Raw genomic sequence first — 19,558 nt, 5'->3', positions numbered from 1 at the left:
CATATTTTGTGTTTTTAATCTAAAAACAGGGTTTTCTTTGACAAAAAGAGCATACAACTTAAATCTTTAAAATCATTATATTGACAGATGGACCTAATGTTGATCTGGAGATTTAAAACTTGATTAATAATAAAACAAAATAATGCTGAATAATGACACATTTTTAATTTTTTTTTTTGACCAAAACCCTTTGGGGTCCCTGAGATCAAGCCTGAGTGGAGGCCTAAATGTATATTGGTTATACATATATTGTATTGGTTTTTAAAATAAAACATATCAAAATGGCCCCCGCTTGCTTTGATTTTTCAGTGAGCGGCCCTCAGTAGAGGGACTTGGTGCTTCATGAAGAGGAGTCTCTCAGTATGTTTTATGAACTGGTATTCAATGAACATTATTTTTTGAAAAGTAACCCTTTTATGTGATTTAAAAAAAATAATTCAATTTATAAAATATCTTTGCAAATACTGTCCACATTGAGGCAGCGACAAAGTAGTTCACTCTTTGCTCACAATAGTTTGACAAGTTTGGTGTGTGTTCACCTGACCCCGTCCAGTCCTTCCATCCTGCTGTGTCGTCTTCAGGCCGCTAGATGTCGCTGGAGATTAGCGGGCGCGCGCTCCGGTGAGCGTACACATTGCACAGATTGCGCGTTCACGCCAACGACACTGACTTAACTTCTGGTGGAATCAGCGTGGAAGTTCGGAGAGTCTAAAGCCGCAGTCGAGTTCAAAACTGTGGAACTTTCGGTGACCTCGAAGCAGCAAAGTGACCATGGACGACCTGGGTGAGTTTAGCCAGCAAAGTTGAGCTTGTTGCGGCCAGTGGGGAGGAGGAGGCGACGTGACGACGACATTTCCATCCATCCGTTTTTTTCTTCGTGGCAAAAAGTTTCTCCTTCGCTTGAGGCGCCTTCTTCATATTCGTGTTTAATTCCACTTTGTTGCTTAGGTGAGCTTGTTTGGTTTTGTGTCTCGCTGGCAAGAAGAATAATGTTAACCAGGAGGCTGGACCTCGTTAGCATTGATCTTCACCGCCTTTGAACTCATCGACACGGTTTATATGTCAATACAACAACTTTGCTACTTTTCAACTCTTTACTGTTGCACTGCAGAATATATTTGGCTGATTTACTCACCTTGAGTTTCAACTTTGACTCCCTAACCCCCCCTCCGACCCCAAAAGCTGTTGTAACAACAGGCCTGGCTGCACAGCCTATATATATATATATATATATATATATATATATATATATATATATATATATAAACATGCACATGCAATGGAATATCTTCTCTGCAAGTCTTGTTTTTGTGCTTCTTCTCGAAAAAAAAGACTCCACTAAAGAATATCCAGAGTACAAAGTCATTGAGCCATAATTCTTTGATGAGCTTCTGCACTCCAGCAATCAGAATCAGAAATACTTTATTAATCCCCGAGGGGAAATTAAAATTTTCAGCACAATCCCATTCAAGATCTGACAAACATTACAGGGAGACAGAACAGGATCAAACATTACAGAGAGACAGAACAGGATCGCTGACGTTTCAATTCAGCAGGAAGCAGGAAGTGTTGCGCCGTAGCCAGACCGGGATAGCAGAGAAGGAGAACGAAACGTCGATTAGGTGTCAGATATATATTTGCAAGGCCATTTTCAAAAAGCATTGATGCCATATGCTGACATAGCATTAAACAATATTACAGAATTAGACTTGGACTTAGACAAACTTTCTTTATCCACAAGGGAAATTGACATCCATCCATCCGATTTCTACAATGCACTACTTTTATGAGGATCATGGGTAAACTGGGGTCAAGTTTGGCCAAGAGGTGACATACACCCTACACTGGTCACCAGTGAATCACGACTATATTCTGTACAAGACGGACAGACAGCAGCTTTATTGTTGTCCATTCTTAACATGTACAAGACACATAACTGAAATTACATTTTCGGCACAGTCCTGCTAAAAGCAGACATATGTTACAAGGGGACAAGACGGGACCGCCAAAAGGAGAGAAAAAGCTGACATTGGGAGAGGGGGAAGAGTAAAAAAAATATCAGTCTAAGGCTAGCCCCTCAGGAGGGGTCCAGACTGAGTCGAAGGAAAAAACCTCATATAGCATGGCACACATACACATGGTACATGTAATCACACCAACTTGCAACAGATGGGGGGGGGAGTAGAGGCCCTGGAGGCCGGCTGCTTCTATAAAGCGCTACTCAGCCATCCACAACCCCAGAGGAATTAAGCGGTGGTGAAAGCGTTGAAATGGGGAGGGGCGTGTGCGTGCATGTATGCCCAAATAACTTGGGTGAGATGTTGAAATGTTTTTGTGGACTGAGTCCGATCTCAAGTTCGACACCAGGTGTTGTCGAAAAAAAGGAAGGTCAAAAGCGTCCATCTTTGAGGAGTCCTCGGGGGAGTTCTTCAGAACAGCCTGTTCCTGATTGCATCAAGGCCATTGGAGGGAGTCAAATCGTAGATCAAGATGTTGTTTTTCTTCGAGAAGACTAAACAATGACTTGCCTTCTCTGTGTGTCCATGCTGGATTCTCCAATTCCAATTTAATTTTTCCGTCTCATCAAGCTTCTCCAAGATGAGATCCATTTTGCGATTCTAATCAGAAATCGCTCCAGTCTGTGTTCCCACAGCCCGACCCAATCCTTCCATTGCGTTGAACAGCCGTTGGGCCCCTTGAGTGGCTGCCATTGTCTTCCGAGTTTGTCGATACACCAGAGCAATGCCCAGCCCAATCAGCAGGTGACCCGCGATCACAACTCCAAATAGGTAGCAGTCTTCCACGTCCTCGATGGAAAGAACTGAGAGGCACATGATCCTCCATTTATCCCAGGAGTCTCTCAGGTACCCTGCAGCAATGGTTCCATCAGGGCAACCAGGCTCCCCCGAACCTCTTTTTCTTGTCCAAAAGACTGTGTCAATTGCGTGGAGAGTCCAGCTGATCATATTCATATTTGATGTTTAGATTAGAGGACAGCGCAAAGAAAGAGATTTCAGAAAAGTTTAGATAAAGACAAGGACACAGAGAGCAAGCAGGGAAGGAAGGAGCGGAGAAAAATGTGAACGCCCTCACCAAGAGGCAAGACAGAAAAAACAACCACGCTTTCACTCACATTGTTTTTCATTTTAGTCGAGATAAATAGAAATGTAGTACGGTTCAGCATGGTCAGGCGTAAACCAGTGGTGTGCTGCCAGGGCCAGCAAGACCTTTTCCTAACATAACCAGAAATCATGATCATAATTAAAGATACAATTATTTTTGAATTTACTTTCTCTAAATATGTAAACGTTTTCATATTCTCTTCATGTCATATTATGCTCCTTCCAGTGTTGTTGTTTTTAGTTTAGACTTTGTATCCAATCAGAATTCAGCTAGCTTGTGTTGCCATGCTGTACCAAATCTGCCAGAGGCCTTCAGAATCAACAATGCGGGTGGTCGTGCACTGTCAGTGAACGGGCACATACAGTTGATAGACAGTTGCGATAGCCAATCAGATCACGAGTTGTTGTCAGTAAGGCCTTCTAACTGGCCTCATGTTGAAAATTACATTTATGTATCCTGTGATTGGATACTCGTCAGGACCTTTAGCGGATTAATTTGAGAACGCAAAGAGTTGAGAGACAGTTGTGATAGCCAATCAGATCACAAGTAGTTGACAGTAGCCTATCCAAGTAGCCTGATGGTAACGAGACTGTGATTGGATACTCACTTGTCCTTCCAAAGTGAGTATCCAATCACAAGTTTCAATTCAGCCGGAATCAGGAAGTGTTGCGCCGTAGCCTGACCAGGATAACAGACAAGGAGAACAAAACGTTGATTAGGTGGCAGATATATATTTGCAAGGCCATTTTCAAGAAGGATATTTAAAGAGAAGCTACATCTTGTGAAACCATGTCGACCAACCCCGAAATGATCGCTATTTCCACTCGAATAAGCCGACGACGAGGGGTACCACTGTCTTATACGGCGTCCAATAGGTCCTACTAATTGTGAGTTCAAATGTATTTTTTCATTTTTAATGTTTTTTGCTATTTAAATTTTGACAGTATCACATAACATATGTTTTAATTGATGATACGTTTTAATAGATTTTTAAATGCGCCAGAAAATAACCAGTTTTTTACACTTGAGGTGATTCAATGCGCTCTATGGCGTAAATGTGTTTTTGTACAATATTTCTTTAGCAATGGTCATGTGGTGACATCAATTATGGTATTTTGAGAGGTATTCTTTGAAGTTGGACATCACTGAAAGTCTCGGTGGGAAATGCACGGCCCGCAACTGGCGTAAACATAGTCCACAGAACTCGGAACCAGACTGTAAACTGACTGTAGTCCTTAACGGGGCAAGCGTGAAAACCGCCGTACCAAAACACCAGATATAATGCAAGTGAAACCCAAAAGAAAGATAAGTACAAATATGAGTCAAATGAAAAGCTTAGAAGCGTAATTACATTAGTTAAAGATACCTTGACCTTTTTAAACAAAGGAGTTGTTTTGATCAATACGGTTTTGTAAAGTTGTCAGTTTTCTTACAGCTGGAATTGGACATCGGGCATTGCTGTGAACCGTGTCTTACATCCCATTTTTCCGGAACCGTCCAAATTTTTAAACGTCTTTACCTATTTTTAATGCTTACTTTACAGAATTAGCTGCCACTGAGGCGGCTAGCAGCTAAATATATCTTCAAACACCGTGTGGAGCAAATTGTCCTGCAGTTCTGCCACTGAAAAAAAAGGTCCAACATTTGTTAATTAATTAACATTTATCCATCCGTTTTCTACACTCTTTGTCCTTATTAGGATCATGGGTAAGCTGGAATCTGTCCTAGCAGACTTTGGCCACCAGAGATACACGCTTATATTTTGTACAAACAACCACACTTTCTCTTGCATTGTTTGTTATTTTAGTCGAGTTAAATAGAAATGTGGTACGGTTCAGCATGGTCAGGTGTAAACGTAGTCCACTGAACTCAGAACCAGACTGTAAATTGACTCGAGTCCTTAGTAGGGCAAGTGTGAACACCTTTTTCGATTTTTCTTGTATTCGGACCATATTTTGGGTGTATTAGATGGAATCTTTACCTGACATGCTTCAACTGTCATCTGCAGTAATGTATATGAATTAGAAGACATAATGAACCTTTTTGAGCAACTTAAAGTGTGAAGACCACCGCACCATAACACCAGATATGTCACCAAATGCAAGTGAAACCCAAAAGAAAGATAAGTACAAATAAGAGTCAAATAAAAAGCTGAGATGTGTAACTACATTAGTTAAAGATACATTGACCTTTTCAAACAAAGGAGTTGTTTTGATCAATACAGTTTTGTAAAGTTGTCAGTTTCCTTACAGCCAGAGTTGAACATTGCTGTGAACCGTGTCTTACATCCCTTTCTCCCGGAACCGTTCAAATTTTTAAACGTCTTTACTATTTTCAATGCTTACTCTGCAGAATTAGCTGCCAAAGAGGCGGCTCACAGCAAATTTTCCTGCAGTTCTGCCACTGGAAGAAGAGTTCTAACATTTTACACAAAGCTAATAGCTTGCCGCTAACTTTGTAACATTTATATTTAAGTTTAAATGATTGATATTTACATACTGCTTGAAAATAGGCCAGTAAGAATAGAACATTTCTGAAAGTGGCTCTTACAAAAATCACAAACAAAACAAACAACCAGAATCGGAACCGGAATCATCCAAATCCAAACGATGCCCAACGCTGCTTACAGCACATGTCAGGTGGCTCTTTTGAAGTGTTTATTCCATTTATATCCTCTTTGTTACGTCTTAGCTGGTTACATCTTAGTTTGTGAATTCCCTGTTGGAAAAAAGACCCACGATCATGTGTAACCTGCGATACCTGGAAAAAATACAAGTGTGAACACCAACCAATTTGCAATCAAGTAGCTTTTTTGGAAATTTTGATGAGGATTGTAGTACTTTAGTGCATGTGTCTCACAATACGAAGGTCCTGAGTAGTCCTGAGTTCAATCCCGGGCTCGGGATATGTGGAGTTTGCATGTTCTCCCCGTGACTGCGTGGGTTCCCTCTGGGTACTCCGGCTTCCTCCCACCTGCAAAGACATGCACCTGGGGATAGGCCCCTCCCACCTGCAAAGACATGCACCTGGGGATAGGTTGATTGGCATCACTAAATGGTCCCTAGTGTGTGAATGTGAGTGTGAATGTTGTCTGTCTATCTGTGTTGGCCCTGTGATGAGGTGGCGACTTGTCCGGAGTGCAGCTGAGATAGGCTCCAGCACCCCCCGCGACCCCGAAAGGGACAAGTGGTAGAAAATGAATGGATGGACTATAACTGTGAACGCACCAATGATGCTAACATACATGTTTTAGTGCGGTGGGAGGAAGCCGCACTGAAGTGGGTAAGCAAACTGTACACTGACATTTTTTCCAGTTAGGGCTGGAAAAAAATTGCCTATCGTTATTATGTCTTCTTAATAACGATAGGCAAAATTCCAACAGAAGTGCAGTTCCCCTTCAAAGACGCTTGGTTCCACCGTCCTTTTCTTCTCGAGGATTGCAAGTAGTTTTTTGCCTAAAACGGGAATCAGTCGGCATCCTAATGACAGCAAATATTAAATGTTACTACTTTTAAATATATACTTACATCATGTACATAAAACATTAATGTAAGTGTTTGGATGTTTATTTTAAGGGGTTTTATAGGCAGAATAAAGCGACTCGCGTAGTCTCCATTGTAAGCGGGCTTTTGATCGCATTTATTCAACATTTAGAATACATAAATAAAAGGAAAACCCTTTAACAGTTAATGGTTACCTGGAGGCGACAGGTGTCAGTGATTAGGTCAGTGTGTACATCAGTGAGGAGACTCTGGTTGCTATCATTGCTGGCAAACTTCACTTCAAAAGTTAAGTTAAAGTAGCAATGATTGTCACACTCACACTAGGTGTGGTGAAATTTGTCCTCTGCATTTGACCCATCCCCTTGATCACCCCCTGGGAAATGAGGGGAGCAGTGGGCAGCAGTGGTGCCGCGCCCGGGAATCATTTATGGTGATTTAACCCCCAATTCCAACTTTTGACGCTGAGTGCCAAGCAGGGAGGTAATGGGTTCCATTTTTTTTATTGTCTTTGGTATGACTCGGCCGGGGTTTGAACTCCCAACCTACCCATCTCAGGGCGGACACTCTAACCCAGGGGTCGGGAACCTTCTTGGCTGAGAGAGCCATGAAAGCCAAATATTTTAAAATGTATTTCCCGTGAGAGCCATATTATATTTTTTAACACTGAATACAAATAAATGCATGCATTTTTAATTAATAACAACAGTTTTAGAGTACATTTGGTCTCCTATTATTTTTTATATGATTTTTATTCTGAAGCTAATCAATAAAATACTTTTTACCAATAATGCGACTTCTTGAACAGGTGTGGTAGAAAATGGATGGATGAATTAAAATGCATGAGAATGTTTTATGTTTTGAATGTTATTTTTAACACTGTGATTACCAGCGGAAATATTCATTACTTATCGTGTTAAGCAATGTCAGCTAAGATTTATCTGAGAGCCAGATGCAGTCATCAAAAGAGCCGCATCTGGCTCTAGAGCCATAGGTTCCCTACCCCTGCTCTAACCACTAGGCCACTGAGTAGGTGACTGGACTTTACATACAACTGTTACCAAGTTTTGATCAAATAAATGACAAGTCAAACATTTAACAAATTTCTGCATGACATTCAAAAATTATATTTGTGTCCATATGTCAGGCTCTTTTTTAAGTTATTTCAAATGATAGAAGCGAGTAATAACCCATAATTATTATCATTATTTGAAAATCAAAAGTGTGATTAATCGGATTAAAAGAGTTTATTGTTTGACAACACTGGTTCCAATTGATTCTAACCTTCAATTTTATAATAATAATATTCTAACAACCATGCCATTGTGCGGCCCAGCCTTAACTCTTATTCTATTCAATAAAAATTGAAAGATATAAAATATTTGTGTGACTTGTGTATGTGCGATATTGGCTGCTATTATTACATTGAGGGAAATCAACATTGATACGCCGTGGTGATTATGTCGCATTGATGCTAAGTTGATCAATGCTGACTAAAAAGACTGCATGAATATGAAAGCAAAAAGGACATTGTTTATCGTAATTTAAGATAGGAACAACATTTTTGTGACGAGTACCTGGAGGCCACAAGAAATCTCTCTCGCGGGCCCATGAACTTCATGTTTGGGGAAAAGCCTTAACGGCACATACCCTGAAGATGTGATCAGAATTTAAAAACAACTTGTTTCTGTCTTATGGGATTTGACTTGTGCCTGAAGTAAACCTCTGCTGCCAATTCGTGGCAAACAAAAAGTGTGTGAGGATGAAGTCCTGACTATTTTGTGTGTGTCAATAACCAACCACCTACTTAGTCTGTAACCCCCTGACCTTTGCTACTGAACTCCTGAACTTATAATTTGGTTGTGATCTATTTCTAAAACTGGTCCGTCTGATATATTTGCCTGTTTTGTCCTCTTCTTTAACTTTATGTAGGAGTATTTGCACTTCCATAGCAGTTGAAAGGCTTTTCAGGGTTTAAATGGCAAAACACCGGAAGACATTTTTAGTTTTGCCTGTTGTGTGAATACCTCTAGGATACATTTGGAGCGGTAGCCGCCTCGCGCCACTGAAAGGGATGATTGTTGGTTGAGAGGAAGCCTGGATTCTCACTGAAAAGTTGTAGCCAAAGGCTGAAGGCGGGGGTGAGGCGACAGAAGAATGTCAAACATCGCTCTGATGCAGCCTTCAAGGCCAAATACTCTGGGTCATGACCCCGCCTCCTATCTCTACTCTCAGCTGTGTGCATGCAGTCCCAAGAGGGATCATCCTCTCCAAACTTGCATCCCCTGATCATTTGCTTTGGAATTGTATAGATTAACTATTTGCGCTAAGACCTGGTAGGCTGAGGTTGTCTGAACCTAAGGGCTTCTAAAGAGCCCTTTACTTCTCTCGGTTGTGTCCTAGATATGCCAAGACAAACTGTGTTAAGTATTTAAGAATTTCAAGGCCACAACAACTTCTTCAGATCTAAGCCCTAAGTATCACCGATGGGTGTCTGGTATCAATGGAGCTGTTTGGAAACCGGATCAGTCTTGTTGGTGCTCAGCTCTCGAAGAAGGAAATTCCTTTTAAAAGCAAGCCTTCCAGCAATTAGAGCTTTTTTCTGGTCAGTCCGTCAGAGTCTAGATCAGGTGGCAGCCAGGATGAATGAAACCGTTATTACTGGCTTTGCTCCGGGAATGTATCCTTTACCAGATACAGTAGCCACTTTTACACTCAGATTATATAACATAGCCATAAAACTGCCGAGTGGGCCCTTCAGGCTATTCTCATTTTGCGTCTGTGGGGTTGGGAGCTACCGTGCATCTGTCTGCGAATTCCTCAGGATTGTGTGACATTCAAGTAGACTGATCTCACTGGGCTGTAAAGATCCTGATCTTTGTTTTCATGTTAATTATCTCTTTCACATGTATGAAATATTTTTTGTTTGTTTTGGTTTTAAACATTCCTTACTTGCGTCAAAGTCACATTTCTGTACAATGGTTATGACCGCAGCCTTTATTACAGTCAACCATAATCAGACTAATGATACTATCAGTCACAGAGCTATTGTGTATTGGGCATTAAAGGTCAACTGTACTTTTTTTATTATTATTTCTATTATTCACAATTAGAGTTGCAAAGGGGTGAACACTTTCCGGAAATTTACCACGGGAAGTTAAGCTCGGGAAGTTTGGGAATTTTGACCATTTTTTGATTTTTCAAAGTTGGACACGTCCATCTTATTCTGCAGAATAAGATGAGAATTTTGTAAAACACTAATGCAATGCCACACACAGACATATATAGTCAGATAAACAATTGGAGTAGTCTTTAAAAATATTTTACTGGACAAACAAATAGAAATAGGCTGGATGAATAAATGAACACTCAATCAGCATGCTAAATCAAGGTATAAGCTACATTCTTGTATGACAACAGAATGGCTAGCACAGGGGTCACCAACGCGGTGCCCGCAGGCACTAGGTCGCCCGTAAGGACCAGATGAGTCGCCCGCTGGCCTGTTCTAAAAATAGCTCAAAGAGCAGCACTTACCAGTGAGCTGCCTCTATTTTTTAAATTGTATTTATTTACTAGCAAGCTGGTCTTGCTTTGCTCGACATTTTTAATTCAAAGAGAGACAAAACTCAAATACAATTTGAAAATCCAACAAAATATTTTAAAGACTTGGTCTTCACTTGTTTAAATAAATTCATTTATTTTTTTACTTTCAGAAAGAAAATTTTAGAGAATAAATACAACCTTAATGATTTTAGGATTTTTAAACACATATACCTTTTTACTTTTTAAATTCCTTCCTCTTCTTTCTTGACAATTTTAATAAATTTTCAAGTATTTTTTTTTTTAATTGTAAAGAATGATAAATACATTTTAATTTAATTCTTCATTTTAGTTTCAGTTTTTTCGACAAAGAATATTTGTGAAATAGTTCTTCAAACTTATTATGATTGAAATTAAAAAAAATATTTTGGCAATTCTAGAAAATCTGTAGAATCAAATTTAAATCTTATTTCAAAGTTTTTTGAATTTCTTTTAAAATTTTTGTTCTGGAAAATCTAGAAGAATTAATGATTTGTTTTTGTTAGAAATATAGCTTGGTCCAATTTGTTATATATTCTAACAAAGAGCAGATTGGATTTCAACCTATTTAAAACATGTCATCAAAATTCTAAAATTAATCTTAATCAAGAAAAATTACTAATGATGTTCCATAAATTAATATATTTTATTTTCTCAAAAAGATTTGAATTAGCTAGTTTTTCTCTTCATTTTTTTCAGTTGAATTTAGTACTTTAAAAGAGTAGAAATTGAAGATAAACTATGTTTTGAAATTTTATTTTCTTTTTTTTTCGTCTTTTCTCCTCTTTTAAACCGTTCAATTAAGGTTTTTTTTTCCTCATTTATTCTCTACAAAAAACTTTCAGTAAAAGGAAAAAAATGTACGACGGAATGACAGACAGAAATACCCATTTTTTTTTATATCTATAGATTTATTTATTAAAGGTAAATTAAGCAAATTGGCTATTTCTGGCAATTTATTTAAGTGTGTAACAAACCCGTAGCTCTTCGCATTAATCAGTACCTAAGAAATAGCTCCTGGTTTCAAAAAGGTTGGTGACCCCTGGGCTAGCAGAACATAAGGCAGACGAAACTACACCTTCTGATTTACTATTTGCTAGTTGAACTTTACAGATCTCACAAAAGGTAAAATCAAATCGCTAATGTTGTTAGCATAAATGAATGGGATTTAACATAGAGAAAATTAGCATCATGGCTAACGGAGAAATATTTTCGGTTCATTATGAGACTGTGGAGCTACATAAACCTACTACCAAGTACAGGAACAGCTAGCTAGCTAGCTTGAGTTGAAGTCATACAGTAACAAGCAATTACACCTCTATTAAACTTAAATACCATAGATCAAATATATTTACCCCGGTAATATCATCAAAACTTACCTGACTGGATGAAGTCCTTGGGCTCAAATACTAGTGTGGCCTCAGTAGCCGCGCTGTAGTGTGTAGCATGCTGCCAATTATCTGGGCATGTGATGGAGGAATGCACAGTGAAGGGTTGAAATTCAATTGAATTTGCATTAAATCAGGTTGTTTTAGCTAATAATCATGCTGCAAGATCTAGCATGTTGCATTTAATGTTTAGTCCCATTAATTTCCCGTTACTTCCCATATATTCCCATTAATTCCCATGGAAAGTTTCCAACTTTGAATATTCCCTGATTTTTGCAACCCTATTCACAATCCTTATGTGAGACAAGCACACGTTTTTTTTTTTTTTAATGCTTTCTAAATTGTAAATAAACTCTAGCAAAAATTAGGTAACAATGGAGGTAATTAGATTCGCTCTATTCCTCCTATAAAGCACTCTAAAACATCCAAAAACTTACATCAACATTTTATAAACACTGTATTAACAGGCACATTAACAATAACATGTAATATTAAGTTATTTTTTCTCATTTTAAGCATAGGGCAAAATAAAACAATCACTTATGTCTGCTCTTCGTGGGATGTTGATATTGTCCTGTTTACATGAAGAATTAATCCTAGTCCTCACACAGGTGAAAAAAAAAAGATGTACACAAACAAGCGTCTTTTTTGTGTCTTTCTAAAGTTTACATTTCTGTTATGAAAAGCGACAACAGATATACGGTGAATTGGACCAACAATTCCAATATTTATTGCAAGGACTTAACATGACGTTAGTTTATTTGCACAACCAGGTTTTTCGAAGTTATATTCAGGCATAGCAACCACAAGAGAACACAAACTAATGCGATCTCTTGTCCTTTTTTCTGTTTAGTTCTGTTCTCAAACACTACTAATATAGTAGAGAATAAACTTGATTGCATCCCTGATATTTCTCAAAGAAATCAAATGTTCAAACAAGCATTTTCCAAAGTGATCACTGCAGACACGATCAAGGCCAGATTGTATTCCACAAGATGATGAAGGGGATCTTTTTAACAGCCATTTCCTTCTATGCACTATCGACTTTATTACCTTCAAGAACCACTTCTTTCGGGACTCAATGGAAGCGTTTTCTCATCTCTCCATTTAAACGACTAGAACGCCCAAAAACAGAACAGCACAAACTCTATACTCACCCTCACTTGCTTTAATCAGGTTTACCATTTTGTGAATTAAGCCGTGAAAAAGAAGAAGGGATGTGACGTCAAATGCAACCCGGCAATAGCTGCATAAGCTAGTTACCTCTCTGTGATCATGGTGTTGCTAAAAGCAGTTCCGCAGCGTTAGCGCTTGTAATAACAATATCGCTAACCTTTTAACATTTAGGTCGCAACATGTAAATGGAGTAATGTAAACATTTTGTTTTATTTTACTTTTTGTAGAGGTTTATGGGTGCAATAGGTAGCCTCGTTGTCAGCCACTTTGTACTTGTCGAATGTATCAAAATAGAATACGTAAACAAAAGAAAGACAAATGTGTTCTTGTCCCAGGTGTGTTAGTTCGCTGTCAGGTGGAATATGTTTTTTTAGATTGGCGTAAAAGGCATAAATCGGCAATGGCCAATCACATATTTTTTTTTTACAAAAATTGGCTGATACCAATCAGCGGCCCATCGATCAGCACATGCCCGGTGTATCTACAGTTACTGTAATTGTGCAAAGAAGACAACCCTTGCAACCTGCGACAGTACTCCAATGTGTCAGCTGATTGGGTTACACTCAGGGTCTTGAGGTAAAGCCAACAGGCTCTTAAGTGTTTTGTGTTCAGACAGCATACCAAAAGGTCTTCCAGTGGTTTCTGTGGTCCAGTTATTCAACAGCACGGTTAGTGTAACCCGACTAGCTATCATCACCCCATGATGGTTGCAGAGTTTGGGCACGGCGGTCCAAACCAGTGGGCTTGCCTTCCAACAGGGAAGCTTCCCCGGCTGTAAATCATTCTCGCTCCCAAACTCCGCACCCATCCTGTTCTGGATCAGGGGAACAGAGAGCCTCGCGGCTGATCTCATCGCTAAGCCAACAGACCCTGCCCCATATCCTGAGGAAACAAGAGAAAAACAACGAGCACTGAAGGCCACGGCTAGAAACACTGCTTGTATTAGGCAACCACCTTCAAGTCTCTAACCTGTTTTACTATATTGTCATTTTCTGATTTATATATACTCCTAGTTCTATGCCAGGTTCATTGATTAGTTTTTAGTCTTCACACAAAGTAATGAGTTTATGTAAGAGGTGCTTTTGGTCTGCTGGGTCCATAATGTTTTTTAATGTAAGTCTTGTGTCCTTCTCAATTTCAGAGATGGTTGGTTATATGTTCTTCGTCGTCACATTTTGTAAGGTTGTATTTTATATTTCTTTAGATCAACGGTCTTAGAGATTTGCCTATCAAACTATAGGCCGGGTTCCATGTACATTTTTATATAGCCTAAAATGTTTATGGCAGTATATATTGCAGCCTCTTTAGATAATGATATACACTATATTGCCAAAAGTATTTGGCCACCTGCCTTAACTCACACATGAACTTGAAGTGCCATCCCATTCCTAACCCATAGGGCTATTACAGCTTCAACTCTTCTGGAAAAGCTGTCCACAATGTTGCCGTGTGTTTTTTGTAGGAATTTCCCTCCATTCTTCCAAAAAGCACATTGGTGAGGTAACACACTGATGTTGGTGTTGAAGGCCTGGCTCTCAGTCTCCATTCTAATTCATCCCAAAGGTGTTCTATCGGGTTCAGGTCGGCCCAAGTGATTAGAACACCTGATTCTCATCATTTGGATGGGCGGCCAAATACTTTTTGCAATATAGTGTATATCAATATATATTATTTGGCATATAAATTATAATGGAATAATTGAAAACGGGTGGAAAATACCTAATTTAGCTGCTGACGTACAGCATGCGGTAACAAATTGAGTCATTTCCAGTTAAATTTGTCAAAAAAGCTGTTATTAATCTATTTGGTAATATACTGTCAACAGCTGATTACTTTCTGTTGTAACAAGAATCCATCTCCAGTTTAGTGCTACAAATGTTGGTATTGATTCAATACCAAGTCGTTTCAGGGGCGATATTAGACTTACCAAAGTTCATACAAAGGGGAACTTCACTTTTTTGGGGATTTTGGCTTATCGTTCGCAATCATTATGAAAGACATGACAACGGATAGATTTTATTATTTTTGCATTCTGAAATATTAAGCTTACAGTTTAGCTAATGGGAGCTCCACTTTCCGCCCATAAAATCCGATTAACAGCCATTCAAAAAGTGCCAACAATACTCAATTTACGTTTTGTGACTTGAATATTAACCAAGTATTAGTCATATTATTATTATATAGGCTAACACAGATGAAATATTTAGATCTGTGATCACATCAGCAGCTTCCCCATTTCCTTTCTCCTTGTAAGATAAAGGTAAAGTACCAGTGATTGTCACACACTCACCTGATCATTAATCATGCATCTCATCTGCACAGAAGAAGTCTGAGTAGGTATTCCAACAAGTTGGGACACTTTGACAGCCATATAAAATAGAATAGAACAGAAAGTACTTAATTGTACCCCGGGGGAAATTCAGCACCACAGTTTGTTCACAATAAACACTTAGGCATTTATACATGTGAATAATATAGATATTATTCACATGTGAATAATACAAATACAGTCTATTATACAGCATTATTCACATGTGAAAAATGTAAATACAGTCTATTATACAGCATTATTCACATGTGAAAAATATAAATACAGTCTATTATACAGCATTATTCACATGTGAATAATATAAATACAGTCTATTATACAGCATCATTCACATGTGCATAATATAAATACAGTATATTATACAGCATTATTCACATGTGAAAAATGTAAATACAGTCTATTATACTACATTATTCACATGTGAATAATACAAATACAGTCTATTATACAGCATTATTCACTTGTGAATAATATAAATACAGTCTATTATACAGCATTATTTACATGTGAATAATATAAATACATTCTATTATACAGCATTATTCACATGTGAATAATATAAAAATACAGTCTATTATACAGCATTATTCACATGTGAAAAATGTAAATACAGTCTATTATACTACATTATTCACATGTGAATAATACAAATACAGTCTATTATACAGCATTATTCACATGTGAATAATATAAATACAGTCTATTATACATTTAAGTACAGTCAAACCATAGGACCTGGAACTGGCGAGTACGACAATGTAACAGAATTTATTTAAAGTGCATCAATTTGCCTGAAATTGAAAAAGTAAAAATCTATAAACATTATTGGACCGACTTGAGCCATTTGATTCTAAGAAATACAATTAAAACAAACTTTGCATGACACAGCTAGAATGTGTCATCAACATCCAAACTCTACTGTTGGCCAAATGAATTTACATGATCTATAGCATGTATCGTAGGTCACTAATGGTGGTTGACTTGCCTGATCTTTTAGGGATTTTAAGGCGGTTTGGTCAGAATAACAACATATCGGATTTGAAATAATGGATCTTGCTTGCTGTTCTTTTTTATGTTTAAAGTGGACTTAAAAGTCTCAAACATATTAAAATCCTTTTCAAATCATTTCTCAGATCAAGATCATCAACTATTTCATTTCTTCTTTGGGGCTATTTTAACTGCATAGTCAGGAGGAAAGATGAAGCCCTAAATCGCTAACGACATTGAGAAAAATGTTGCGGCTGGTTTGGTGTGACTGAGCAGCTAGCGCCTCGGCCAGCTAATGACAGCATTATGTTCCAGTGAGCAGAAGCAATAAAAGAATTGATGAATACGGTTAAAAAGCATCTATTGCAAACAGATTTTAAAGCACATAATAAACACATCGGATTCCTATTCTCCAGATTCTTATTCTGTCCAGGAATGTTAAACCACATTTCAACCAAGTGGTCCAGTTCTTTTTGGTCGGCTTTGTATGGGTTTAGATTGCTAAATGTGCTTGTTGGAGGGTGCATGCAGCCAGACTACGTGCAATGGGCAAATAAATTGTATACAGGCAAATACATTAATACAGGAAACACCATGTAAAATGTCATTTTCAGGGAACTGTCAGTGTTTTCCCTGAGTCCAAAGTCACAATAGCGGGACTTTTAAGTCCTTCATCCATGGTGCGAATGTTAGTTTGTGTTGATATTTTCAAATAAATAAACAAGCTTTGTTGTTCGACACCAACACAACTGTTGCACTGAACCGTGGGGTTCAGTGCAACAGTTTGGCCAACAGAAATAAATACAAGTGATACCTCACACATGTAATACACAAGCTTAGTGTGTGTATCACTGGCGTATCTGTCGGATGTCACTTCACAGCCCTGCATTCTATAGCTTGGTGGTGGTGTTGTGCTGGAATGAGATGACAAAACATTTTACCTAAGTGTTGACGTTACTTGGGGACCCCGCCAAAGTTAGAAATTAAATCACACACGAGTGACCATCCCGGGTTTAAGATGACTTTACTCAAATTCTGTTGTTTCTAAAGATGGATGTTAACTAACGCCATGACGTTATGGCAACGTTCCCTACACATTGTTGCACTTACAAAACGACATAACGTTAATTCAAATCAAATATTTTCTCCTCTGCTAAATCATTTGTGGGTGGGACATCTGCATGGGTCTCCAATGGTGGTGTGGGTGGAGGGGCACGATTCGTCCTGTCCCCAGGATTCCTACGCCTACAGCTGTCAGTATTCTACTAGAAAAGCCCTCAGAGAGCACAGATCTCCGCCATGCCCAAACTCCTATTAGCTCACAAAGAAGTTGAAGCTCGCCACATAAACATATGGTAAAGCGGTAGAAGTGTTTAGGGATCAGCTCTAAAAAGGAACTGACTTGTTCGTCTCCTCATTTCGAACATTTTCAGAATTTTTTAAGGAAAATCCATCCATAACATTTTGTAGTTATTTTGCTAAATAGACAGATGACAATGATTACCTAACCTCCTGGTGGAGGTAATTACAGTGATTAATTATATATGACTTGTGCTTTACGTGCAGTGTTGCCTGAAACTTTTATTTTCCACCACTTCCTATTTTTACTGGTTGTCCCCCTTTTATAAATATTCTGTAGTCTACAAAAGCTTGTGACCCAGGCTCACTGGCCGGTCCACCAGGCATCTCAGCATTTGCTGTCAGTCTTCTTTTATATAAATATCATGTGGAGTGTCCCCGGTGGGGTAGGGTTTCATTGTGGGGCTGTGGTCACTTCTGCTAGCTGTAAACAGGTGAGCCGTGCACCCTGGTGACCCATCACCATTGCATGCATGTTAATAGAAAGGATTAAACGGCCTTGGTTGCCTGCCTGCACTGTACACAGATCTTTGTGGGAAATGCACAGTTTAAACATCAACATTATTCTGAAATTCAAAGAATGCACTAGTTGGTGGAATTGGTTCTGTAATTGTCAACATTTTTGTCAGTACAGTATTTTCACTTTGATTGAATAACTTTTTTTCCGTGTGTATTTAAACAGCCGGATACAGTCAATTATACTTTGCCTTCTTAGCCTGATTGCTTTCTTTTGGCACACTGAACAGAGGAATGCCTGGAATTTTACATCCACCTCCCTCACATCCATCTGATAAAGGGTTGCAAGACAGTGGTCGAGCCTGTTGTGGTTGCACTGACAAGACTGGACAAGTACCCACTGCCTCAACATAGTGTACTGTATCCATATGAGGTGTTGCAGACTGACATTGGTTATCCCGATGAGACACAGATGCTTCATTTGCCTGGGATTTAGATTCGATAACAGACATTTGAGCGATCGGCGTCAGTCATTAACCTTTGGATGACATGTCTCCCCCAGAGACTGCACAATGTACTATTTAGTCAGTATGCTGTTGGGGTAGAATTGGACTTTGTCCACTGGCTCCGAGTCCCTCTTTGGAATGGAAAAGATTAGTCTGTTGCTCGGCTTACAGTGCATGTTTGCAATCTGGCTGCTTCTAACTCTTTGTGAAGCACACTGGTGTGACAGGCAAACGCCCTCAGTCATCCCCATGCAACACTCAGTGCTGCCCTCCACAGGGATACTTCAATACTTTCCCCCTCATATCAATTGTCCAGGCACACCGAAAGAGTTCAATGTTGCATTGCATGATTTTGTGTAAAAATCTTCCAAAGAACACTTGGATATTCGTTCATGATCCCACTGGTAACTGCTGACTGGATAAGGTCACAGATGTGGTTTTCAAGAACGAGCACTGTCTCCAAGTATTTGGATAACCGCAGGCAGTAGATTTTTCTCTGCCAATGCAATAGAGAGCTTTCTAGGAAAAGGTTACTGCAATTAACTGTTGAGATACTGTATTTTATTTATTTTCAAGGTGCAAAAGATGTCAAAGGCCTTAGTTTGTGTGTAAATCACATACCCTACGCCAACACTGGAATGTTTCCTTCCTTTAGGCTTTGTTTTATGAGTGACAAAGTCAACTTCAGTAAGACTTGTTCCGCATGTCAGCACCAGGTGCAGATTATTTTGAGCAGGCCATGATATTTCAGCTCATTTGCACAGACATGAGCTTCTTGCTGAGCTGACTGCTTTAAATAGGCTGGAGGTCCCATGTGGTTTATGGTAAACTTGACCAACTCAGCGTGTAACTTCTGGGAACAAAGTCAGGTTTGTTTAGGATCAATGTATCGGTGACAAAATGTGAGAAGCCCTTTCGAGACTCGGCCGGTTGCAAATGTTTGATCAAATAAGAGACTAGGATCACATGTAGCATGTAAGACATTCAGTGATATTGGTAACTATTGGGGCACATAGGGAAGTTGATCAATTGTGTCAACCAGACCACTCCCCCAGTGGCAGTAGATCACGCTCTTGTTCCCTGACTATCTTTGTCTGTCTGCTTCACGAGCACACATTGCTGCGGCTGAACACTTACAACAGGTGCAGCAAGAAT

The 19,558-nt window shown here is 39.0% G+C and overlaps 1 protein-coding gene across 3 annotated transcripts in view; it reads left to right on the top strand.

Moving 5' to 3' along the window:
- The first annotated feature begins 578 nt into the window (after positions 1–578).
- Positions 579–19,558, top strand: part of LOC133556848 (paxillin-like) — a 42,497-nt gene continuing 23,517 nt past the window's right edge. For 2 of the 3 annotated variants that reach the window (XR_009807620.1, XM_061907165.1), the window contains exon 1: positions 624–784. Coding sequence is in view for 2 of the 3 variants with exons in the window: in XM_061907165.1 (XP_061763149.1) it covers positions 772–784 (13 nt within the window). In the remaining variant the exon portion in view is untranslated. Of the gene's footprint in view, positions 785–19,558 lie in introns of all 3 variants that reach the window. The other variant, XM_061907164.1, reaches the window with a different exon arrangement.

The sequence above is a fragment of the Nerophis ophidion genome, linkage group LG07 (genome assembly GCF_033978795.1).
Source record: "Nerophis ophidion isolate RoL-2023_Sa linkage group LG07, RoL_Noph_v1.0, whole genome shotgun sequence".
NCBI classification, from domain to species: domain Eukaryota; kingdom Metazoa; phylum Chordata; class Actinopteri; order Syngnathiformes; family Syngnathidae; genus Nerophis; species Nerophis ophidion.
Note: the sequence above shows the minus strand (reverse complement) of the source record. Positions and strands in the feature narration are given on the sequence as shown.